At 40.3% G+C, this 26,875-nt stretch overlaps 1 protein-coding gene across 1 annotated transcript in view; it reads left to right on the top strand.

Annotated features, from left to right (window-relative positions):
- LOC138963659 (multiple epidermal growth factor-like domains protein 10) overlaps window positions 1-26,875 on the top strand; it is a 42,947-nt gene that overhangs the window by 14,328 nt on the left and 1,744 nt on the right. The window contains exons 2-26 of the mRNA XM_070335506.1: window positions 4,646-4,746; window positions 7,672-7,834; window positions 8,214-8,312; window positions 9,955-10,080; window positions 16,156-16,256; window positions 17,045-17,071; window positions 17,832-17,963; window positions 18,145-18,240; window positions 18,953-19,084; window positions 19,266-19,361; window positions 20,071-20,122; window positions 20,348-20,479; window positions 21,188-21,319; window positions 21,463-21,525; window positions 21,740-21,871; window positions 22,017-22,100; window positions 22,987-23,118; window positions 23,546-23,677; window positions 24,281-24,412; window positions 24,814-24,945; window positions 25,068-25,220; window positions 25,495-25,626; window positions 26,023-26,154; window positions 26,277-26,435; window positions 26,754-26,807. Coding sequence (XP_070191607.1) covers window positions 4,646-4,746; window positions 7,672-7,834; window positions 8,214-8,312; window positions 9,955-10,080; window positions 16,156-16,256; window positions 17,045-17,071; window positions 17,832-17,963; window positions 18,145-18,240; window positions 18,953-19,084; window positions 19,266-19,361; window positions 20,071-20,122; window positions 20,348-20,479; window positions 21,188-21,319; window positions 21,463-21,525; window positions 21,740-21,871; window positions 22,017-22,100; window positions 22,987-23,118; window positions 23,546-23,677; window positions 24,281-24,412; window positions 24,814-24,945; window positions 25,068-25,220; window positions 25,495-25,626; window positions 26,023-26,154; window positions 26,277-26,435; window positions 26,754-26,807 — 2,826 coding nt within the window. The remainder of the gene's footprint in view (window positions 1-4,645; window positions 4,747-7,671; window positions 7,835-8,213; window positions 8,313-9,954; window positions 10,081-16,155; window positions 16,257-17,044; window positions 17,072-17,831; window positions 17,964-18,144; window positions 18,241-18,952; window positions 19,085-19,265; window positions 19,362-20,070; window positions 20,123-20,347; window positions 20,480-21,187; window positions 21,320-21,462; window positions 21,526-21,739; window positions 21,872-22,016; window positions 22,101-22,986; window positions 23,119-23,545; window positions 23,678-24,280; window positions 24,413-24,813; window positions 24,946-25,067; window positions 25,221-25,494; window positions 25,627-26,022; window positions 26,155-26,276; window positions 26,436-26,753; window positions 26,808-26,875) is intronic.

Genomic DNA, 26,875 nt, shown 5'->3' on the forward strand with positions numbered 1-26,875 from the left:
CAATTTACCGCCAAATCTGGTCATTTTAACCCCTTTTTGGAGACATATATCGTCACACATCTTCAACATTGATAAAACTTCTCATGTATGTTGCCTAGTTTATAAATCTGAGCTTAAATAAAATCAAACATTCCAAAATTCAGTTCAATTTTGAAAAAAACCCACAAGAAACAGAGGAACCCCTAATGTGACAATCATTGAGTACTAGGGGGAACTATGGAGGCGTCTCCGCTTTGTTTCTTTGGAATGTGTTTCTGTTGCCTCTGCCATCAGGCGATATTGATTTTTGTATTCACGAACGAACTCGACCATTCGGAGCTTTACAGGGGCGCCAGGAGTGATGATAGTTATTCTTCATGTAAAACAAAAGAGCAACGACACGTAAGGCTGAGTTAAATCCCTAGAGAATTAATGTTTTCGTTGAAAGCGCAAGTGTAGTCCCCTTTCTGTACATAATCAAAATGAATGTTTTATGTTTGCTGTTGTTATGGATGTTTGTAAGCACGAACAAGGGAGAGAAGCTTTGTTGGCTAGCCATGCTGACCATTGTTGTCTGGTTTCATATTGAACAGTTTCAGGACCCGTTCAAGTGAAAAACAAAGCTTCACTCACACGAAACAAAAACCAAACCGAAACACAAACACACAGTCACACACTCATCCAGGCATTTCTATGTACGAACATTATCGCGGTAAAATCATTGTTAGCAAGACCCTCGAGTTTTCAAGGAGAAATTTGGAGCCTGAAAGGTACCGCCGTCGACATACGCTGAATATTTGAGTTACTCTTACCCACGCCCATCATGCTTGAACGCACAGGTGATTTGTGCTATATACCCACTGCGATGAAAGCGTCGAATTCGACCACTTTCAGCCCTAATAGACCACCCAGCAATTGAGGATAAATACTTTCTGAAGTCATTCAAGGTTATAATAATCTTCTTTGTCCAATCTTCACAATTTGTCATGTCTAAATATTCTGCCTCGTTCTTTCGTTTTGATTGTAGGGATGCAAACCATTGCGCGATCAGCAAATTTAAAGTAACTGTCGTTCCTTACATACAAAAAACACTCAACGTCGCGAATGGTGGGGCTACCCATGGCATTTCGGTTGCAAAGCTGTCGAACGCGACTCTGTCAGCCATTTTCACCGATTTGAGTTTTCATGTGAGCCAGTGCCAGCAGTACGTTCTTTTTATCCCAAAATGATTTGTTTTACACTTAATTCACATTCGGAAGAAAGACGAGTCGACAGTTGACGAAATCCCAGGTATGACGAGTACCTGCCTGATTTTAACATAACTGAATAGTAGAGTACACGTAGCATAATTGTTTGAATTGGTATTCGACATTTCAGCCTTCAGACGCGTATGTTTCGACTTCAGTGCTCGCAGGAAGAAAACTAGAGTGTAACTGACCGCGTTTTTTCCCCCTTTAAACTGTGTTAATTTGAATTTTTATCTTGTTTTTAGAATACCCGATGACCAACATACGGTTAACATGAGCACAGAACGAAAAAAGAACATATTACATCGTTTTCAATCGAAAGTCTCTGCATCTGAATCAAATTAACCAGGTAACGGAATCCACTTATTACGAAGCAAGGAGTGTTGAAGATGAAAATATCGTTTTTTTATCAACGCAAAGAAGAATCTTTTCATCTAAAGTTCTTGTTCAGTGGAGCACATCTGTATTCCGGCTACGCCGTCGTGAGACATCTACAGTCTCGTGTGCAAGAAAACTCTCTGTCACACGACTAACTCGTAATAGCGGGTAATTTTCATGCTCTAATAAAACTCTATCTTCGCGCTCTAATATAAATCTATCTTCATGCTCTAATAAAACTATATCTTCGCGCTCTAATATAAATCTATCTTCATGCTCAAATAAAACTCTATCTTCGCGCTCTAATATAACTCTATCTTCATGCTCTAATAAAACTCTATCTTCATGCTCTAATAAAACTCTATCTTCGTGCTCTAATATAAATCTATCTTCGTTCTCTAATAAAACTCTTTCTTCGTGCTCTAATAAAACTCTATCTTCGTGCTCTATTAAAACTCTATCTTCGTGCTCTAATAAAACTCTATCTTCGTGCTCTAATAAAACTCTATCTTCGTGCTCTATTAAAACTCTATCTTCGTGCTCTAATAAAACTCTATCTTCGTGCTCCAATAAAACTCTATTTTCGTGCTCTGATGAAATTCTTTCTTCGTGCTCTAATAAAACTATCTTCGTGCTCTAATAAAACTATCTTCGTGCTCCAATAACACTCTATCTTCGTGCTCTAATAAAACTCTATCTTCGTGCTCCAATAAAACACTATCTTCGTGCTCTAATAAAACTATCTTCGTGCTCTAATAAAACTTTATCTTCGTGCTCTAATAAAACTATCTTCGTGCTCCAATAACACTCTATCTTCGTGCTCAGATGAAATTCTTTCTTCATGCTCTAATAAAACTCTATCTTCGTGCTCAGATGAAATTCTTTCTTCATGCTCTAATAAAACTCTATCTTCGTGCTCTGATAAAATTCTTTCTTCGTGCTCTAATAAAACTATCTTCGTGCTCTAATAAAACTATCTTCGTGCTCTAATAAAACTCTATCTTCGTGCTCAGATGAAATTCTTTCTTCATGCTCTAATAAAACTGTATGTTCGTGCTCTGATGAAATTCTTTCTTCGTGCTCTAACAAAACTATCTTCGTGCTCTAATAAAACTATCTTCGTGCTCTAATAAAACTCTATCTTCGTGCTCAGATGAAATTCTTTCGTCGTGCTCTAATAAAACTCTATCTTCGTGCTCTAATAAAACTCTATCTTCGTGCTCTAATAAAACTCTATCTTCGTGCTCTAATGTTATGTCCAGTTATTAAATATTTACAAATTCAAGGCCAGGATAATGACACCTCATGTGTTGTGAAAAAAATCGAAGCTTTCTGGCGGCTGATCAATAATGTGCTTCTTTCTCTTCATGCATACCCACAATGCAATAGGTTGAAGGGACGTTCGACGAGCGCAATGGCCTAGTGGAATAGACGCCGGTCTCCAAAGCGAAAGGTCGTGGGTTCGAATCCCGGCCGCGACTGCTAGGTTAATAGGGTAGCGTTTTTTCCAATCTCCCAGGTCATCTTTATGCAGAGAGGGTAGACCCTTATCCCCCTTCGTGTGTACACGCAAGCACAAGACCAAGAGCGCACGGAAAAGATCCTGTAATCTATGTCAGAGGTCGGTTGGTTTTTAGAAACACGAAAATATCAAGCATTCTCCAGAAAGCGGCGTATAGCTGCCTAAATGGCGGGGTAAATACGGCCATACACGTAAAAACCGTGGCAGTTACAGCCAATGAACGAAGAAGAAATGAGAAGGGACGTTTAAACTTAACAACCAACATCTTCTCCACCTTCCGTTATTCTTCGTGGTCGTCGTCCGCGCAGACGCCAACTTCGTACATGACACATCAATTTTGAAGACCGAACCTGTTTTGAGATCTCCAGGTTTATCAGAAGCGGTTATCAATACGGATGGACACTACATTTTACGACGAAAAAACCCAATCCCGCACGACCATCACTTGGGTGTGGTACACGTCGATTGAACACACTGACACACACACACACACACACACACACACACACACACACACACACACACACAAACACACATCCACGCACGCACACATACACACCTTTGCAGATGGCTCTAGTCTTTTTTACTTTCGTGTAATTGAGCTCGTCGAACGAACTCCTACATGCCAAAGCGTCTAAACGTTTCCTGTTCACGCTCGGGAAATTGTAAAATCGTACAGTTTAAAGGACAAATACTAGTGTCACACATACGAGTCCTGTCCCTAATTAAAGGCACACGCCCTTTCCTGAAAACAGTTCTGCTCACTATCTCAGATCTGGCCAGGAATTTACTGGGATAAGACAATTCCTCCACTTGGTCACATACCAAAAACCAACGCCCTGACTGCTTTTGATGAAGTAATTTGTTAAAAGGCCATTGTGGCTTGTAAAGTCGTAACTGAGGACCACTGTTACCAAACTGCTAACCCATATGAAATCACACATGGTTCCCTCTGTTATAAAGAACCAAGTTAAGACAGAACCTCCCGGACAGACATTAAACAAACCCCCTTTAGACAGGCGCGTGGCAAAGTGCTTAGGACGCCGGCCTTCCGTGTGGAAGGTTCGGGGTTCGAATCCCGGCTGCAGCTGGTGGGTTAAGGGTGGAGATTTGCCGGTCTCCCAGGTCAACTTATGTGCAGATCTGCTCGTCCCTTATCCCCCTTCGTGTGTACACGCAAGCACAAGTCCAAGTACGCACGAACATGATCTTGTAATCCATGTCAGAGTTTGGTGTGTTTCGACACACCAGAAAAAAAAGGACCCAAAGTCGGAGTATGACTGCTGACATGTTGGGAAAAAACGACCATTCCGTACGAGTGTACGTGGGAGTCGCAGCACACGTACGCAGGACAAGAAGAAGAAGAAGAAGAAGAAGAAACAACGAACTCCTTTTTACGAAATATGTGTAACCAAACAAAGTGGACACTGTTGCAAACAACCCTAAACAACCTATATATCATCATTCATTTAGTAAGGACAACTGCCGATAAGCCGTCACTGTGTTATGTTTTCATCAGATGCCGGCTACACAGACTGGGTCCTAATCGGAGCAGACGACAGGCAGACGGAGGGAGAGTTCTACTGGAACGACGGTACCCGCCTTGAGCTGGGTGCAGACGTATGCCAGAGCCTCTAAGAAAATTATCGACACTACATGTAGCGCGTATGCGTTCGTGTCAGTTTGAAATCCTGTAGATGTAGGAATCTGCTGACAAGATCTCCGTAGTGTGCGTCACATCCCAAAATATATTTGTGATAGATAAATTCGTATCATCAACTATCCAAACGATTCATTTTCAAAGGATTGTTAAGACATACCGTTTCGAAAATTGACTCCCTAGAAAATATATAGATGAAACACACACATACACGCGCGCGCGCACACACACACACATACATACATACACACACGCAAGCAAGCATGCACGCACGCACGCACACACGCACGCACACACACACACTCACACACGTACACACATCCTACAATATCACACACACACACACACACACACGTAAGCTTCATCCTGTTTTTGTTTTGTTTTGTTTTGTTTGTTTGTCTGTCTGTCTGTCTTTCTGTGCGCACTAGATCTCTGGTGTTTATTGGTGAGATGGAACTTGATGTGTAGCTAGCTTGGCAGTTGGTTGCACACGGTCCGGGTTGTAGCCAACACTCCGCTTCCTATTTTATTTTTTAGCAAAATAGGAGATAAGATCTTTCAGCTTTTTCAAAGACGTTTTCAATTGAGATTTAAGCCCTCGTCTTGACTTGAATCCCCGTAATACGTTCACAGTATGCGAGAGGTCAAGGTCCATCAACGCATTGCAGCGGTTTATTGAAGGCGACGTTTAAAGGCACACACAGCTCCCCGTAAACAATCAGTTTCTGGCCACAGACACTGTCAGGCTTTTACACACAGTACAAACACCCTTTCGTGTGAACACTCACCGCTTGAGAACATCCTAGGTGCCCTCCGTAAAGAGCGAGCATTTTTCAAAGAATTTATTTCGTGCAGTCAGAACGGATTGTCTATGAACACAATCGGAAGCCTCATTTTGGCGCTAGACCTAACTTTTAAAATCTAAATAATAAATTGACAGCTTGTTACACAAACATTCTTAAATCATAAAATACTTCTTTTTTCATCACGACAAGATCAGTACACCTCGAAGTTTTGAAAGTTTTAAAAAAGGGAGCCCGGAAGCAGCTGACAGGTCACGCAAGGTCGTGTTTCCCCAAGCAGACGAATTTTCTGCATATCGTTTGCTTCTTTGAAGCCAACCGTCGCCGATAAGTTCGTGTGACTCGCAGTCGTTTGTTGCATTTTAGATTCAGAGGTACACAATAACGTGCTATTGCAGATACAGCGAGTCGCATTGAAATCACAAACTGACGACGAAATTGTGAAACAAAGCCAAAGGAAAGTTGTGTGACACGGGTCTACGATGGCTCAGGGGTGAAATAAACCACGAAATCTGGTGTGTAGTTTACTCATGCTAAATAGCCATTAAAACGAACTGTGTCATTTAATGCTGTTAAATGCTATTGCAAGTGTGTTCCATATAATAAGGTTAGAACTGCTTTTTAGTTAGAAGTTTTAAATCGTTCTGTAAACCATTTGAGGCAGACTGGGCCTTTTAACCTTGTCATCACTAAAACTGACTCTCACTCTCTGCCATTTATCCAGTGTGGCTTTGCGAGAGCATAATGTATGCTTTTGTTATTGACATTCATCAGTAAATATCGTTTCTATTCCAAAGCATGATCGGACTCCATTGCATATATTCTGTATGGATGCGAGAATACTCTCTCTCTCTCTCTCTCTCTCTCTCTCTCTCTCTCTCTCTCTTTCTCTTTTCTCTCTCTCTCTCTCTTTTCTCTCTCTCTCTCTCTCTCTCTCTCTCTCTCTCTCTCTCTCTCTCTTTCTCTCTCTCTCTTGAAAAGGTACAGCGATTGCGTTAATGTGGAAGAGATTTAATACCACTTTTTATTACACTGTCCATTGTATTCTGATTTGAGAATGACATTTCTTAATACTTTTGGAAATATGCCATTTTCTTCATGAGACTCCATACGGTGTAGATCCCTTGCAAAATGTATATATTATGCAATCAGACGAAGACAATTGTTTTCATAGTTATATTGTAAATGAAGACGTTGATGTTTAATGTTTCGGAGTTCAAGTAGCAGCAATGTTTTTCACGTATTTATTTCATGGTTGTTGTCGTTGTTTTTGTTGTTGTTGTATTGTTTCTGTTTTTGTTCTTCTCTCATTACATTTACATTACATTCCCCTTGGTTTGTATATGGGTCTGTGGCCTTGGTACAATAAACCGTTCTCTCTCTCTCTCTCTCTCTCTCTCTCTCTCTCTCTCTCTCTCTCTCTCTCTCTCTCTCTCTCTCTCTCTCTCTCTCTCTCGTGTGTGTGTGTGTGTGTGTGTGTGTGTGTGTGTGTGTGTGTGTGTGTGTGTGTGATTGACCCCCCTTTTACAAGCGCACAGGTACATGCTACTACCATGGAGAGAAATGGTCACATCTGCTATTGAGAGCTTAGTTGTCACATTTATTTTCCAAGAGGAGGTCATAAATAAGAGTAGTCAATATTGTTACTCAGATACCGCTCCACAGAAACTGATTTCACGTGAGCACTATAACTTGTTCAAAACATATGCGCTTCTGCGCACTAGACGACGACATACGTTTCGCCCACAAAAAAGACGAACATTGTTTTACATTGGCTTCTAACTCTGCAAATGGTATATATCACAGAATGCAAATTAAGACCTGATAGGACAGACAATGGGCGACTTTGCGAAATCCTGTATGGCTGCCTGTTTTCTGTTACATATTGTGGCTCAATGTATCGTAATTACTGCTGAGACGACTAGTTTGATACGCGGTGCTGGCACAACTCATCCAAGTAGTGATGATACAACCGTTCTACGTGATGCTGACACAAACATTCCAAGTATTGCTGAAACAACCGTTCCACATAATGCTGAGATAACTATTGCACCTAACGCTGAAACAACTGTTCCACCTAAGGCTGAAACAACTGTTCCACCTAACGCTGAAACAACCGTTCCACATAATGCTGAGACAACTAAAGCACCTAACGCTGAAACAACTGTTACACCTAACGCTGAAACAACTGTTCCACCTATCGCTGAAACAACTGTTCCACAAAATGGTGATACATCTGTTCCGCGTAAGTACCTTTCTTGTGTTTTAAATGAGTTTCAAGCCTTTTTCACGAACAAATAAATAGATAGACGGACAGGTAGATAGATATATAGACAGACAGATATATAGATGTTTAAATACACATTCTTATCTTTTCAATGTATGGCAAGCCAATGTCAGAGATAGCAAAGATTTTAATAGATCGATCGATTGATAGATAGATAGATAGATAGATAGATGAAATCTAAAGGGCTTCGTCTGTCAGACATATGCGTCCCCAAAAGTGCCGGAAAAGATGACGATGAAGATTCCCACATTCATTGTCGTTTATTTAATGATCCCAGTTATGACGCATTTTGAATGTGTGCGCATTCATATGCATGTGTGTATGTTTGTGTTTTCAGCATGCCCGCAAGGAAAGTACGGCGCTGGGTGCAATGAATCTTGCAGCCAGTACTGCAATGGCACGATTTGTGATCCTGTGACGGGCACGTGTATTAATGGTGAGTTGCAAACAGCATGTCCCCAAGGGCCATCATGTTCACCTGGGTCTTTGGTGCAGAGATCAAATAATTAACACGCACGATGAAATAAAATAAAAACTCTCACAAAAAAATCGTTTACCAAAAATCACACTTTTCTTAAAAAGGCTACTGTCAATTACCAAGTACAGAAGGACACTGTTGCAAATAGACAATTCGAGTCACACAACCCACGAGTTTCATCTATATTTATATCTTCTTGGAACTCTCGGATAAAGTTGTACATAATGATATCCCACAGAAACGCAAGAAACCACAGTTATCGAATTGTCACTGTCTTTAATATTAAAACGTGTACATGTAGGGGAAGGGCCCTTAATATGGACTGGCTTCTAATATGGACCACCTCCTGTTTTGACATTCTAATGATGCTAGAGCGCTCAAAACATGTACCCTCTCTGGATAACGTTCACATGTCAAAACAGTTGCAGAAACACAAACCACAAAACCGTTAGACATTTTCACTTTTTTACACTTCTGGCAGCGTTCATTCTAAGTTTCACGCATAAAACGGACAAGTTTGTGTCCATAGACACCGCTGATAACACACACTCTTCTTCTTCTTCTGCGTTTGTGGGCTGAAACTCCCACGTACACTCGTGTTTTTTGCACGAGTGGAATTTTACGTGTACGACCGTTTTTTACCCCGCCATTTAGGCAGCCATACGCCGTTTTCGGAGGAAGCATGCTGGGTATTTTCGTGTTTCTATAACCCACCGAACTCTGACATGGATTACAGGATCTTTTTCGTGCGCACTTGGTCTTGTGCTTGCGTGTACACACGGAGGTGTTTGGACACCGAGGAGAGTCTGCACACAAAGTTGACTCTGAGAAATAAATCTCTCGCCGAACGTGGGGACGAACTCACGCTGACAGCAGCCAACTGGATACAAATCCAGCGCGCTACCGACTGAGCTACATCCCCGCACGATAACACACACGATTTACGTTATAAGACAGGGAAGACTGCACTTTTACATTTAACAGTGTTGGTCCCGTCTTTCTAGCGCAAAAAATATAGCAAAACCTCAAAGTATGTGTGTTCCCTAATGTAGAACACCTAAAACAAATTGATATGTATTTTTGAAATCTTGATGGTTAGTTACAGGTCATTTTCATCAAGATTTCAAAAATACATATCAAACTGTCTTCTTTACGCACAGATTGATCATTTCATTAATTTTGCTCTGTTATTTATTCATTTCTTTAGGGTCTTGTTGTGCTTCAAATAATGTTCTAATTCAGCAATAAATTTGATTTTTTTTTTAAGTAGTCTGACTCGCATACATGCTTTTTTGAAGCAAAGTCTTTTTTTTTTTACTTTTATAGGTTTTTTTATACAATGATTCGTGATGGTCTTTTCACTGGTTCGTAGTAGGCTGACGGTTCACCGAAGAGAGAACAACTACCAAGCACAAAATGAAACTTCTTCTCGAGGGCTAGTAATCAGCATGAAACAAAAAAGGGTCCAGGTTCGGGGACCCTTCCCTACATTCTCATTTTGTACAACATCGCCATGAGCTCTTATGACAAGGGGCGATTAATAAATGTTCATGTTTATCATTATTTAATTATCAAATCTGTTTGCCACCCCCCATCCCAGGTTGCTCGATGATGTGGTACGGTTCCCACTGCAACATGCAGTGTGACCTGCGATGCCCGGAGTGCGAGAGGGATACTGGCGAGTGCATCACCTGTATGGGCAATTACTCACCACCACACTGTACAGGTAGAGTTTACAATTTGGATGCCTTTTGTGTTTCACTGATTGACTATTTTTGCATAGTATGCTACAACTGATTGCTAATGTATCTATATTTGTTACTTTGTTTTGAAGACACCATCTTGTTGTTGTTTGCATATTAAAAAATCAATAAAAGTTTCAAGAATATGAAAACAGAAAAAAATATTGTTTAAACCAAAATGAATGTGCAGGTGGGTGCGTCTCAGAAACTGAACCTTTTGTGTGTGCCATAATCAAATTAGCCCACAATTGAAACATACTGAATTTTAAATCATGATATTGGTATTTTTGAGAAGTAAAATGAATAAAGAAATAGTACAAACAAAACTGAGTATTTTGCATGATTATTATGAAGGTTGTTTTGCGAAAGAAATGATTAAATGCGTGAAAAATGGAGGTCTGATCTGTGACATGAACCATCAACTAGTTTTGTACCTCACTACAAGAATCGTTTAGAATGTCCAAGGACTGCTATTTTTGTTATGTGTGTTTGGTTTAAGTGTACTTGACAGTTGAAATGTTATTTTGTCCACAGAATTGTTTTTTTAAACGAAATTAATCGCTTGAAAGTTTGCCATCACTGTCGTAACATAGGTTTCCACACGCGTGCAACAGCAACAAGTCCTAAATTTGAACTTTAGAATTTGCATATTCATCTTCAACACGATCTTGACATGAAAGGGCATAGAAACTCGCTAAGTTAAATGTTATTTAAGTATTATTTTCTCAAAATTGCATCTGCAAACTAAGTTGAAAGTTGCGCAATATGACATGCTTCTTCAAAATTCCGTTACGATGGTGAACGGTTTTGCAAATAATGTTCAGAGTTTTGAAGAAAGATTAGAACTATTTTGCGCGTAGTGACTTAGAGGTGCGGGTGACTACGCATGCGCAGTTACAGAGAGAAATAGTTCAGCTTCCAGCAACGAAGAAAGATTTCGAGAATGTTTCCGAAGTCTGTGATTTTGTTACGACAGTGATCAACACCCAAGGTTCTTAAGAAAAGGTGAGTTTTTGCTGCTATGATATTCTATGAAGTGAAAAATTAGGCTAAACATTTGTTAATAATAGTTTTTCTTTCGATTTCACGTAGTCAAAACTTGACTAAATGTTTTAACATAGAGGGGGAATCGAAACGAGGGTCGTGGTGTATGTGTGTGTATGTGTCTGTTTGTCTGTGCGTGTGTGTGTGTAGAGCGATTCAGACTAAACTACTTGACCGATCTTTATGAAATTTGACATGAGAGTTCCTGGGTATGATATCCCCGGACGTTTTTTTCTTTTTTTCGACAAATACGTTTGATGACGTCATATCCGGCTTTTTGTAAAAGTTGAGGCGGCACTGTCACACCCTCATTTTTCAATTAAATTGATTGAAATTTGTGTAAAGCAATCTTCGACGAAGGCCGGACTTCGGTATTGCATTTCAGCTTGGTGGCTTAAAAATTAATTAATGACTTTGGCCATTAAAAATCTGAAAATTGTAATAATTTATTTTTTTTATATAAAACGATCCACATTTACGTTCATCTTATTTTACATCATTTCCTGATTCCAAAAACATATAAATATGTTATATTTGGATTAAAAACAAGCTCTGAAAATTAAAAATATAAAAAATTATGATCAAAATTAAATTTCCGAAATCCATTTAAAGGAACGGTAAGTGTCAATGTTTTCTTTAATTGTAAAAGTTGTATGTTCAATGGAATGGTAAGTCTGAACAAAATAGTTACTTTATTTTGTTTTTAGCCAGTGAATGTGGATGCATCAAAATCTTGATAGACATTAAACAAATTCATGTTAGTGAAACTAGTACACATATTGCATCAATCTTTAGTTGAAATCGCAGGTACTTGCATGTTTCAGGTGCAAGAGATTCGACCTGATGAACTGGTGGTAACGTTCCTTCGAAGGAAACCGGAGGGGAACTACTATTGCTTTCCAGGGATCGATGATATTTCCTTAGATGCAACCATGATTCGTGACCCCACCTTCAATGCCAGGGGGCATTATTTCTTTTAAAATAAATTAATTAACTGCAAGTGGCAACTGTTCTATATGTAACCAATGCCTTTGGTTTATTGTCTTAACAATTGAATGAACCACTTTTGAACATTTGCATTCTTCATGTCAAACCTTATAATACATGTCTGGTTGTTCGTTTCCGAGTTACGTCGGTGATGAACTTTTCATTAATGTTTCTCTTTTTTGGGGCAAAGTTTGCTTGATTTTGTCCAGCGTTTTTTCTTTCTGTTCCTGTTTTAGTGTTTGGCATTTTACCTAAGAAGAATCTGGTTGCAAAATCAGCTTCATTTAGTAAAGTTTGTGGGAAAAAGCATAACCGTTTCTTTGTTACAAAAGTGATGTTTCCATGTTACATCGGTGACCATTTTGCATTCTTTTGGGATAACTTTCTAACATTTTGTCTTAGAGCAACAAATCTTTGTATATATGCTATTGTGAAGGTTAAATGTCAATAAGACTGAATGAATGCCATGTATCAACATGTTCTGATCAGGATATCATTAATTAATTTTCATTTTTGTATTGAAATTTTGACGAATGCATGGAACTTTGAAAAAAACATTATTTTGTTGTTTGCATGTAGTCATTTCATATTGAACTCTATAATGGCTTGTGATTCAACAATAATAACTGAATAAAAGTCGTTTTCAGCCTTATAAATGCAGTTTTTTTGTCTTTTATTGTTTCCATGTTACACGGGTGATTTTGCACACATGGTCCAAATAATGCTCAATATATGGCAAACTAAAGGCAATGTTATATTTTTTCTTGTTTAAACTGAAAAGGTACACCCTGAGAAGTGTGTAAGTAGAGGTTACATGCCGAGTCTCAGTGATTATTAAAAATAATGGTCGAAGTTAGCGGATCATGAAAAATGCGAGCTTTAGCGAGCTTTTTCATGACCGCGAACTGAGACCATTATTTTTAATAATCACTGAGACGAGGTGTGTAACCTCTTTATTCCTCCTTTCTTCAGTTATTCAAAGAAAAGAGGAGTTTTTTTGCGAAAGTTTGATCGAATCCTATTCTCTCAACCAGTCAACCTGCGCAGGCGATCGATTAATGCGCGGTTGTATAGTTCCGTGCAAATCATTTCATTCTGTTAACACTTCTTGTCAGTTTTCCTATTTTGGGCTAAAATCAAGTACACAGATATGCTGTTATTCTGCTGTGGCGGCAAAGGCAGATATTGTGTGTTCTGTATATGTTTTGGTATCGGTTAGGATAATGTTCTTTCGTCAAATGGGACTAGCAGACGAACTTTTGCACCCGTGTTCCAACGTTAAAAACTGTATGAAGTTAAGTTTTCTGGGGAAAATAGTGTATGAAACCGCTTTATGTTGTTTAAATTGATGAGATGTGTGCATTTGGTTGCGTGTGATCTGTTTATTAAATGAAATATTGTTGAAAACTGACCGTCGGATTGCAGTCTGTTGTCGAAGAAACTGAGTGAAAAGAAGGGGAACTACTCTTGTCGCTAGACAAAGTATGAGTTACTTGCCTTGGGAAATTGCTTGTGATGAACGTCTGATCTAGATTCAGAAAACAACCGAACTCATGGATTTTATATGGAGATTCATGTGTTCAGGCCTGTAGTTGTTAATTTAAATGCGGTATGTTTGTATTGTTTGCTCCAGAGATGTATACTTCGTACATTAGAGCGTTCGGAACTTTTCAGTCGCAAAAAGTAGTACCGAAACAGAACAGCTTCTCAACCCATTGCACTATCGAGGATTCAGGCTGTTGCTGGGTCGTTATTTGTTTGGTTGCTGGGTCATTATCGAAAAATAACTACCCCTACAAGTTTACAGAGGTAAAGAAGCAGAGGGGGGAATAAGAATCAATATTGCATTCGTTGAAAAAAGGCGTTTTCACTGCAGTGTAAAATCACGCTGAATAAAAGTTACACCCGCTCCCCGATGATGCTTGAGGGGGATAGAGAGATGAGTGGTCAATTTATGGTTAAGATAAGGCCCCTCCCACTATTTTGGTAGACCAGCTAGACCGAACTTCTGTAGTAGACTTGGAAAAGAAGTAAGAGAACTAGCGTGACTTGTTTGCGTTAAACCAATACACCGTTTTCTCTCATCAAAAGGGTGGTTCTGAATCTGTCGCAATCTTTGAGACATAGAAACGGGGAAAACGTTTTTAAACCGGAGTTTAAACTTGTAGGGGTAGTTATTTTTCGATAATGACCCAGCAACCAAACAAATAACGACCCAGCAACAGCCTGAATCCTCGATAGTGCAATGGGTTGAGAAGCTGTTCTGTTTCGGTACTACTTTTTGCGACTGAAAAGTTCCGAACGCTCTAATGTACGAAGTATACATCTCTGGAGCAAACAATACAAACATACCGCATTTAAATTAACAACTACAGGCCTGAACACATGAATCTCCATATAAAATCCATGAGTTCGGTTGTTTTCTGAATCTAGATCAGACGTTCATCACAAGCAATTTCCCAAGGCAAGTAACTCATACTTTGTCTAGCGACAAGAGTAGTTCCCCTTCTTTTCACTCAGTTTCTTCGACAACAGACTGCAATCCGACGGTCAGTTTTCAACAATATTTCATTTAATAAACAGATCACACGCAACCAAATGCACACATCTCATCAATTTAAACAACATAAAGCGGTTTCATACACTATTTTCCCCAGAAAACTTAACTTCATACAGTTTTTAACGTTGGAACACGGGTGCAAAAGTTCGTCTGCTAGTCCCATTTGACGAAAGAACATTATCCTAACCGATACCAAAACATATACAGAACACACAATATCTGCCTTTGCCGCCACAGCAGAATAACAGCATATCTGTGTACTTGATTTTAGCCCAAAATAGGAAAACTGACAAGAAGTGTTAACAGAATGAAATGATTTGCACGGAACTATACAACCGCGCATTAATCGATCGCCTGCGCAGGTTGACTGGTTGAGAGAATAGGATTCGATCAAACTTTCGCAAAAAAACTCCTCTTTTCTTTGAATAACTGAAGAAAGGAGGAATAAAGAGGTTACACACCTCGTCTCAGTGATTATTAAAAATAATGGTCTCAGTTCGCGGTCATGAAAAAGCTCGCTAAAGCTCGCATTTTTCATGATCCGCTAACTTCGACCATTATTTTTAATAATCACTGAGACTCGGCATGTAACCTCTACTTATCAGCATGCTGTGGTACTGGAAGTTTTTGTTTGTTTGCTTTTATGTGTTTGTATTATTGCCTTTTTTTCGTAAGAAGATTGAAGAAAAGACAACATAGTTCCATAACAATTAGGCGCAAACATTAAACTGTTTCTTCTTGTTTCAGAGCTTGTTTCCCATACCCGTGCTAAATAAAATCAGTTTTGATTTTCAACGAATTTTAAACGTCGTGTCTTCGTTTGAAAGACAAGCAAGTATTTAAATTTTGCCCATAAACCCTCCACGACACATTCTGCTTCAAACGCATGCACATGTGCGACAGTCTTTTGAGTGTTTACCTGAATGTGACTGAAGCACTCGAGGATGTGTCAGCTGTGATGCAAGATTTAGGATAAGCGCCACCTTAACAAAATCCCCGCCTCATCTTATGGGTAAACACATGTGTAAATTACGTTTGCTTTTCAAGGTTAGAATCCGTCAGCTGTTTTGGTAGGTACTTGTGTTATTTAATTGAAGCCAGGCCTCTGTGTGTGTGTGTGTGTGTGTGTGTGTGTGTGTGTGTGTGTGTGTGTGTGTGTGTGTGGAGGGGGTATGTGTGTGCGGACGCGCGCGCTACGTGTGTGTGTATGTGTGTGTGTGTGTGTATGTGTATGTGTGTGTGTGTGTGAGAGTGAGTGAGTATGGAAGTGTGCGCGTGTGTTTGCGTCTGTCCGTCTGTCAGTGTCTGTGTTCATATGTCGTCGTTTGTGTTTTGAACATGGATTCGATTGTGATGTATGCCAAACATTGTCTTGACATTTTGACGATTAAAAATTGACACACACGCCGAATAGCCTACAAAAAGGTGTTAATATTTCAGAATGTAAAAGTGGTTTCTACGGATTCAGCTGTACAACAAAATGCGGAGAGGGATGTGAGGAAAGAACGTGTCACGCCACCGATGGCACGTGCAACTGTCGGCCTGGATGGAGGTCACCGGCCTGCACGGGTTGGTCGCATTTGTATTTTGAGTTGCACGTGAGTCACACTCTTATTGTGTGTAAAAATCGTTGCATTTTTAATCCTGTTTTACAACACGCAGTATATTATACAACAAAAATTAATAAAAAGACTGTGCATGGAACATTTAATGACAAAACGAAACATGCACTTGAACTTCACATTAACGAACATAAAAGTGGAAAAAGACAAGATACACAGTAGACAAGTATGACATAAATATGACAATTCATCTTCACTTGTCGGCTGTGCCCTTTCCACAAAAAAAAGAAACAAAAAAAAAAAGAAGAAGCGGAAAATGACAAAAATGCAGCAGAGTTCGTACGCACATAAAACCCATGTTTCACACCCCCCTCCCCCCACGAGGTCTTCGTATGTTACAGAATGTGAGAAGGGCTTTTTCGGCACAGACAGCACAGAGAGGTGTGGAGACGGGTGTGAGGGGGATACAAGTTACGCCGTTGACGGCTGAAGTATTTTTTTTTTTATCGCAATGAGATCAATTAGTGAAGCAGTTTGCATTTGTACAAACAATAAATGGTTATGATATCTCAGTGTCGTCTATGTTTCAGAGTGATACAAACAGCTACACTGTATCGAAGGTTTGTCATGTAACAATGTCCTCTTTGTGTTCAGTTTGAAAAAAAGAAGCATTTTTGCACTGACGATGTGTTACAATTGAGTATGACACGATTTTAATTTGCACCACAAATTATATTTTTTTTATCGTCCATGTTTCAGAGTGTGACAGTGGACATTTTGGCATGAACTGCACAGACACGTGTGGAGAGGGGTGTGAAGGAGGTACATGTAACGCCACTGACGGTACATGTGTCTGCCTCCCAGGCTGGAAACCTATAAACTGTAGAGAAGGTTTGTCATGTTACAATATCTTCTTTGTGTTAAGTTAGCAAAAGATGCATTTTTTGCGCTGATATTGAGGATGTTCTTTTGACCGAAAAAGTCCATGTTTTAGCGCAGCTGGCACGGGGTCTCCTATGTTTAAGAGTATAGTAGTGGTTAGTTTGACAGTAACCTCACAGAGAGGCGAGAACAGGGGTCTGAGGGAGGTATTCTTATTGCAAGTCTTTGTGTGTCTTGATGGTAGTAGTGCATTTACAATAAAAGTAAACAAGGGTCTACCCAACGTCGTTTCTTCCTCAAGTGTTGCAAAGCACTGTTTACATTACTTGATTCCCGGCATGTTGAGGCAGTATCAACAAAAGAGTATTTACGAGTTGAATTGTATCCTCTATTGTCTTGACTTTGTTTTTGTGGATTAATTTCAGTGTGTGACAAGGGCTTCTCTAGTGTAAACTGCACTCAGACATGCGGAGAGGGGTGTGAGGGAGGTACATGTAACACCTCTGACGGTACATGTGACTGTCAACCAGGATGGAAACCACCAGACTGTACTGAAGGTTTGTCATGTTACGATGTCCTCTTTGTGTTCAGTGTGCAAGTGTTATACTTTGCTTGTAATGAAATGATGGATGTTGTTTTAATTACCAAAACGGTTTTGATTTACACCAGCAGTAATATTATCTTGGTGTCCATGTTTCAGAGTGTGACAGGGGTTATTTTGGCACCAACTGCACCGAGAGGTGTGGAGAGGGGTGTGATGGAGGTACGTGTAACGCCACTGATGGTACTTGTGACTGTCAACCAGGATGGAAACAGCCAAGCTGTAGCGAAGGTTTGTCATGTTACGATATCTTCCTTGTGTTCAGGTTGCGAAATTTATCTTTTTTTGCAGTGAAATTGTGGATGTGTTCCCTTTCGAGTATGACAGGATTTTTACTTGCACCACAATGATTATTTTGTTATCGTCCATGTTTCAGAGTGTGACAGTGGACATTTTGGCATGAACTGCTCAGACAGGTGTGGAGAGGGGTGTGAAGGAGGTTCATGTAACGCCACTGACGGTTTATGTTTGTGCCTTCCTGGCTGGAAACCACCAAACTGTAGAGAAGGTTTGTTACGTTACAATGTCTTCTTTGTGTTAAGTTTGCAAAAGATGCATTTTTGCACTTATACAAAGATTGTTCTTTTGACCAAAAAACGTCCATGTTTTATTTGCCAGGGGGTCGCCTATGATTTAGAGCATGGTAGTGGTTAATTTGGCAGTAACTTTAATAACAAAGAGGCGAGAAGAGGGGTATGAGGAAGTTTTTCTTATTGCAAGTCTTTGTGTGTCTTGATGTTAATTATGCGTTTACAATAAAAGTATTCAAGGGTGTAAATCTACCCCCCCCCACCCCCAACCCCGACGTTTATTCCTCAAGTGTTGCAAAGCACTGTTCACGGTACATGATTCCCGGCATGTTGAGGTACCACTAACAAAAGAGTATTTCAGAGTTGAATTGTATCCTCTATTGTCTTTAACTTTGTTCCTGTGGATTTATTTCAGTGTGTGACAAGGGCTTCTCTAGTGTGAACTGCACTCAGACATGCGGAGAGGGGTGTGAGGGAGGTACATGTAACACCTCTGACGGTACATGTGACTGTCAACCAGGATGGAAACCACCAGACTGTACTGAAGGTTTGTCTTGTTACGATGTCCTCTTTGTGTTCAGTATGCAAGTGTTACACTTTGTTTGTAATGAAATGATGGATGTTGTTTTAATTACCAAAACGGTTCTGATTTACACCAGAAGTAATATTATCTTGGTGTCCATGTTTCAGAGTGTGACTGGGGTTATTTTGGCACCAACTGCACTGAGAGGTGTGGAGAGGGGTGTGATGGAGGTACGTGTAACGCCACTGACGGTACTTGTAACTGTCAACCAGGATGGAAACAGCCAAGCTGTAGCGAAGGTTTGTCATGTTACGATATCTTCCTTGTGTTCAGGTTGCGAAATTTATCTTTTTTTGCAGTGAAATTGTGGATGTGTTCCCTTTCGAGTATGACAGGATTTTTACTTGCACCACAATGATTATTTTGTTATCGTCCATGTTTCAGAGTGTGACAATGGACATTTTGGCATGAACTGCTCAGACAGGTGTGGAGAGGGGTGTGAAGGAGGTTCATGTAACGCCACTGACGGTTTATGTTTGTGCCTTCCTGGCTGGAAACCACCAAACTGTAGAGAAGGTTTGTTACGTTACAATGTCTTCTTTGTGTTAAGTTTGCAAAAGATGCATTTTTGCACTTATACAAAGATTGTTCTTTTGACCAAAAAACGTCCATGTTTTATTTGCCAGGGGGTCGCCTATGATTTAGAGCATGGTAGTGGTTAATTTGGCAGTAACTTTAATAACAAAGAGGCGAGAAGAGGGGTATGAGGAAGTTTTTCTTATTGCAAGTCTTTGTGTGTCTTGATGTTAATTATGCGTTTACAATAAAAGTATTCAAGGGTGTAAATCTACCCCCCCACCCCCAACCCCGACGTTTATTCCTCAAGTGTTGCAAAGCACTGTTCACGGTACATGATTCCCGGCATGTTGAGGCAGTATCAACAAAAGAGTATTTACGAGTTGAATTGTATCCTCTATTGTCTTGACTTTGTTTTTGTGGATTAATTTCAGTGTGTGACAAGGGCTTCTCTAGTGTAAACTGCACTCAGACATGCGGAGAGGGGTGTGAGGGAGGTACATGTAACACCTCTGACGGTACATGTGACTGTCAACCAGGATGGAAACCACCAGACTGTACTGAAGGTTTGTCTTGTTACGATGTCCTCTTTGTGTTCAGTATGCAAGTGTTACACTTTGTTTGTAATGAAATGATGGATGTTGTTTTAATTACCAAAACGGTTCTGATTTACACCAGAAGTAATATTATCTTGGTGTCCATGTTTCAGAGTGTGACTGGGGTTATTTTGGCACCAACTGCACTGAGAGGTGTGGAGAGGGGTGTGATGGAGGTTCATGTAACGCCACTGACGGTACTTGTGACTGTCAACCAGGATGGAAAGAGCCAAGCTGTAGCGAAGGTTTGTCATGTTACGATATCATCTTTGTGTTCAGGTTGCGAAATTGATCTTTTTTTGCAATGAAATTGTGGATGTGTTCCCTTTCGAGTATGAGAGGATTTTAACTTGCACCACAATTTATATTTTTTTATTGCCCATGTTTCAGAGTGTGACAGTGGACATTTTGGCATGAACTGCACATACAGGTGTGGAGAGGGGTGTGATGGAGGTACGTGTAACGCCACTGACGGTACTTGTGTCTGTCAACCAGGATGGAAACAGCCAAGCTGTAGCGAAGGTTTGTCATGTTACGATGTCTTCTTTGTATTCAGGTTGTGAGATTGATCTTTTTTTGCAATGAAATTGTGGATGTGTTCCCTTTCGAGTATGAGAGGATTTTAACTTGCACCACAATGATTATTTTGTTATCGTCCATGTTTCAGAGTGTGACAGTGGACATTTTGGCATGAACTGCTCAGACAGGTGTGGAGAGGGGTGTGAAGGTTCATGTAACGCCACTGATGGTTTATGTTTGTGCCTTCCTGGCTGGAAACCACCAAACTGTAGAGAAGGTTTGTTATGTTACAATGTCTTCTTTGTGTTAAGTTTGCAAAAGATGCATTTTTTGCACTTATACAAAGATTGTTCTTTTGACGAAAAAACGTCCATGTTTTATTTGCCAGGGGTCGCCTATGCTTTAGAGCATGGTAGTGGTTAATTTGGCAGTAAATTAACAAAGAGGCGAGAAGAGGGGTATGAGGAAGTTTTTCTTATTGCAAGTCTTTGTGTGTCTTGATGTTAGTTATGCGTTTACAATAAAAGTAAACAAGGGTGTTAATCTACCCCCCCCAACCCCCCAACCCCGACGTTTCTTCCTCAAGTGTTGCAAAGCACTGTTCACGGTACATGATTCCCGGCATGTTGAGGTACCACTAACAAAAGAGTATTTCAGAGTTGAATTGTATCCTCTATTGTCTTTAACTTTGTTCCTGTGGATTTATTTCAGTGTGTGACAAGGGCTTCTCTAGTGTGAACTGCACTCAGGCTTGCGGAGAGGGGTGTGAGAGAGGTACATGTAACACCTCTGACGGTACATGTGACTGTCAACCAGGATGGAAACCACCAGACTGTACTGAAGGTTTGTCTTGTTACGATGTCCTCTTTGTGTTCAGTTTGCAAGTGTTATACTTTGTTTGTAATGAAATGATGGATGTTGTTTTTATTACCAAAACGGTTCTGATTAACACCAGAAGTAATATTATCTTGTTGTCCATGTTTCAGAGTGTGACTGGGGTTATTTTGGCACCAACTGCACTGAGAGGTGTGGAGAGGGGTGTGATGGAGGTGCGTGTAACGCCACTGACGGTACTTGTGTCTGTCAACCAGGATGGAAAGAGCCAAGCTGTAGCGATGGTTTGTCATGTTACGATATCATCTTTGTGTTCAGGTTGCGAAATTTATCTTTTTTTGCAGTGAAATTGTGGATGTGTTCCCTTTCGAGTGTGACAGGATTTTAACTTGCACCACAATGATTATTTTGTTATCGTCCATGTTTCAGAATGTGACAGTGGACATTTTGGCATGAACTGCACATACAGGTGTGGAGAGGGGTGTGATGGAGGTACGTGTAACGCCACTGACGGTACATGCGTCTGTCAACCAGGATGGAAACAGCCAAGCTGTAGCGAAGGTTTGTCATGTTGCGATGTCTTCTTTGTATTCAGGTTGTGAGATTGATCTTTTTTTGCAGTGAAATTGTGGATTTGTTCCCGTTCGAGTATGACAGGATTTTAACTTGCACCACAATTTATATTTTGTTATTGTCCATGTTTCAGAGTGTGACAGTGGACATTTTGGCATGAACTGCTCAGACAGGTGTGGAGAAGGGTGTGAAGGAGGTTCATGTAACGCCACTGACGGTACATGTCTGTGCCTCCCTGGCTGGAAACCATCAAATTGTAGCGAAGGTTCGTTATGTAACAATGTCTTATTTGTGTTAAGTTTGCAGACTGTAGTGTCTGAGCGCGTATGCTATGTAGTTTTCCGATATAAGAATTCGTGTTAGGAAGATTTTGATACTTGGGATTATTGAGATTGCAGTAAAATGTATGCGATGATTCACTCTGCAGTTGTCAGAAATCTTGAGTTATCTATCTGAAAAATGAACTGAAAAGAAAAATCTATTGTCTCACAACAACACTATATTTTTTCAGATTGTGAAACAGGATCATTTGGTGCCAACTGTATAATGGCGTGTGGAGAGGGGTGTACAGGAGGTGTATGTAACGCCACGGATGGCACCTGCGTTTGCTTACTGGGATGGAAACCAACCTTGTGCAACACACTCGAAGATGACAACCGTACAGGTAACGAAACATTGCTTCCTATGTTCGTACTTTTTCTTGACCATACAACAGTAGCCATGCCGAAAGTGTAGCACATTCGTTTCTGCATGAAACATGTTTAGTGCGATAATAGTAAAGCTTATCGTATGCACAGTAACCTACATATGCTTAATTTCTACCAAGAACTATTGGAGAAACATGCACAAAAAATACGAATAGCCATTCAGTGGTATTTTTTAAGATTAAGAAATTAAAATTAGTAGTATATCTAATCTTGAGATGTTGACATTACCCCCGCCCCCCCTCCCCCCCCCCCCCCCCTTCTAACAACCCCCCCCCCCCAACAAAAAAACCCATCCCAAAAAACAACAACAACAACAACACAACAACTAAAAACAAACACCACCCAAACAAACACTGTGTGGTTGTTCAGAAAGAATAATTGCATGTGTGTTTCCAGATTGTAGGGACGGCTTGTTTGGTGTCAACTGCACAGAGAGATGCGGTGGTAGGTGTGAGAATGGTACATGTAACACCACAGATGGAACCTGTCGCTGTCTGCCTGGATGGAAGCCACCATTGTGTGAAACAGGTGAGACTAAAAGGTCTCCATTTTATGTAAACAAATTTGTCCAGAATTGCAAGAGTGTTTAAGTGTGAAATTAGTTATTTATCGTCTGATAGCGAGTATGTTTTTCAGATCGTGAAATGGATCCTTGGGAATCGTGTGTAAAATGGCGTGCGAAGTGGGGTGTGTGAGAAATACATGCAACACAACAGGCGGCCTTTGCGCTTTCTTAATATTAGAAGGCTTTTCTTAATTGAGCCCGATGTTGACTTCGCAAAGAGTTGGCGAAGTCTTTTTAACGAATATTCCCTGCCAAAGCTTCGTGCAGCGAGCTTCGTGAAGAAGACTTTGCTCAATTAATAGCAGGCTTTCTCGTGAAGGAAACCGCCCTTAAGTGCATGAATGTTTCTAGTTTTTTGTATTTTGCATTTTTGTTGTTTTTCGTTTTCAGAGTGTATGGATGGCTACTTTGGTATCAACTGTACGAGTAGTTGCGGAGGTGGGTGTGACAATGGCACATGTAACACTACTGACGGCACATGCCACTGTTTAGCTGGATGGAAGCCTCCAGTGTGTGGTTCAGGTAAGACACACGTTGTTGCTTTCATAGTGTTGTCATTCTACAGTTATCAGAAATCTAGAGTTATTTATCTGAAAAATGAAATGACACCAAGAATCTATTGTTACATAACGACACTTGTTTTCAGAGTGTGAAACAGGATCGTTTGGCGCCAACTGTACCATGGCGTGTGGAGAGGGGTGTACAGGAGGTGTATGTAACGCCACGGATGGCACCTGCGTTTGCTTACTGGGATGGAAAGCAAACTTGTGTAGAACACTCATTCTGGATGATGAAAACAGTACAGGTAACGAAACATCTCTTCGTGTGTTCATGCTTTTTCTCGAGTATTCACCAAGTGTAACACATGTACATTCTTGTCTGCATAAAACATGTTAAGTACAATAATATAAGTACAGCTTCTCGTATGAGCAGTTTGCTGCTTAGGCTTATTTTAACAAGCACTTTATGAGAAACATGCAAAGGACATACAAATAGCCACTCATTGGTTTATCTTAAGAGAACGAAATAAAAAATAATGGGTTTATTTGAGATGTTGACACCCCTCCTTCTTCCCCCCCCTAATGTGTGGTCGTTTAGAAAGCATAATTGTGTGTGTGTTTCCAGATTGTCGAGACGGAGTGTTCGGTGTCAACTGCACAGAGAGATGCGGAGGTGGATGTGAGAATGGTACATGCAACACTACTGATGGCACGTGTCGCTGTCTGCCTGGATGGAAGCCACCATTGTGTGATTCAGGTGAGACTAAAAGGTCTTTATTCTATGTGCGTGTGTTTGTGATAATGTTTTATTCATTGATAAGTGTGTGATTGCACGATAATGTTATGTTGTCGTAGTATTTTGATTGTACAGCGCTTTGAGCAGGGTTAAAACCTGGATACATGAGCTATATAAATATTATGCATTATTATTATGTCTAAATTCAAGTATCTATCGCCTTATAGCGGCAATAGTTTTCAGATCGTAAAATGGATTCTTGGGATTCAAGTGTACAGTATTGTGCAAGAGGGGTGTGTAGGAAAACCATGCAACACTACATGCGGCACTAGTCTTGCTATTGCCTACAGGGACGGACACCGCCTTTATGTATGAATATGTTTGTATTGTTATTTTGTATTGTTGATGTCCTTCGTTTTCAGAGTGTATAGATGGCTACTTTGGTATCAACTGTACGAAGAATTGCGGAGGTGGGTGTGCGAATGGGACATGTAACACCACTGATGGCACATGCCACTGTTTAGCTGGATGGAAGCCTCCATTGTGTGATTCAGGTAAGACACACGTTGTTGTTTCATAGTGTTGTCATTCTACAGTTATCAGAAATCTAGAGTTATTTATCTGAAAAATGAAATGACATAAGAATCTATTGTTACATAACGACACTTGTTTTCAGAGTGTGAAACAGGATCGTTTGGCGCCAACTGTACCATGGCGTGTGGAGAGGGGTGTACAGGAGGTGTATGTAACGCCACGGATGGGACCTGCGTTTGCTTACTGGGATGGAAACCAAACTTGTGTAGAACACTGGATGATGAAAACAGTACAGGTAACGAAACATCTCTTCGTGTGTTCATGCTTTTTCTCGAGTATTCACCAAGTGTGACACATGTACATTCTTGTCTGCATAAAACATTTAAGTACAATAATATAAGTACAGCTTATCGTATGAGCAGTTTGCTGTTTAGGCTTATTTTAACAAGCACTTTATGAGAAACATGCAAAGGACATACAAATAGCCACTCATTGGTTTATCTTAAGAGAACGACCCCCCCCCCTAGTGTGTGGTCGTTTAGAAAGCATAATTGTGTGTGTTTTTCCAGATTGTCGAGACGGAGTGTTCGGTGTCAACTGCACAGAGAGATGCGGAGGTGGATGTGAGAATGGTACATGCAACGCTACTGATGGCACGTGTCGCTGTCTGCCTGGATGGAAGCCACCATTGTGTGATTCAGGTGAGACTAAAAGGTCTTTATTCTATGTGCGTGTGTTTGTGATAATGTTTTATTCATTGATAAGTGTGTGATTGCACGATAATGTTATGTTGTCGTAGTATTTTGATTGTACAGCGCTTTGAGCAGGGTTAAAACCTGGATACATGAGCTATATAAATATTATGCATTATAATTATGTCTAAATTCAAGTATCTATCGCCTAATAGCGGCAATAGTTTTCAGATCGTAAAATGGATTCTTGGGATTCAAGTGTACAGTATTGTGCAAGAGGGGTTTGAAGGAAAACCATGCAACACTACATGCGGCACTTGCTATTGCCTACAGGGACGGACACCGCCTTTATGTATGAATATGTTTGTATTGTTATTTTGTATTGTTGATGTCCTTCGTTTTCAGAGTGTATAGATGGCTACTTTGGTATCAACTGTACGAAGAATTGCGGAGGTGGGTGTGCGAATGGGACATGTAACACCACTGATGGCACATGCCACTGTTTAGCTGGATGGAAGCCTCCATTGTGTGATTCAGGTAAGACACACGTTGTTGTTTCATAGTGTTGTCATTCTACAGTTATCAGAAATCTAGAATTATTTATCTGAAAAATGAAATGACATAAGAATCTATTGTTACATAACGACACTTGTTTTCAGAGTGTGAAACAGGATCGTTTGGCGCCAACTGTACCATGGCGTGTGGAGAGGGGTGTACAGGAGGTGTATGTAACGCCACGGATGGCACCTGCGTTTGCTTACTGGGATGGAAAGCAAACTTGTGTAGAACACTCATTCTGGATGATGAAAACAGTACAGGTAACGAAACATCTCTTCGTGTGTTCATGCTTTTTCTCGAGTATTCACCAAGTGTAACACATGTACATTCTTGTCTGCATAAAACATATTAAGTACAATAATATAAGTACAGCTTATCGTATGAGCAGTTTGCTGCTTAGGCTTATTTTAACAAGCACTTTATGAGAAACATGCAAAGGACATACAAATAGCCACTCATTGGTTTATCTTAAGAGAACGAAATGAAAAATAATGGGTTTATTTGAGATGTTGACACCCCTCCTCCTCCCCCCCTAATGTGTGGTCGTTTAGAAAGCATAATTGTGTGTGTGTTTCCAGATTGTCGAGACGGAGTGTTCGGTGTCAACTGCACAGAGAGATGCGGAGGTGGATGTGAGTATGGTACATGTAACACAACTGATGGAACGTGTCGCTGTCTGCCTGGATGGAAGCCACCATTG

The sequence above is a fragment of the Littorina saxatilis genome, linkage group LG4, assembly GCF_037325665.1.
Source record: "Littorina saxatilis isolate snail1 linkage group LG4, US_GU_Lsax_2.0, whole genome shotgun sequence".
In the NCBI taxonomy this organism is placed as follows: domain Eukaryota; kingdom Metazoa; phylum Mollusca; class Gastropoda; order Littorinimorpha; family Littorinidae; genus Littorina; species Littorina saxatilis.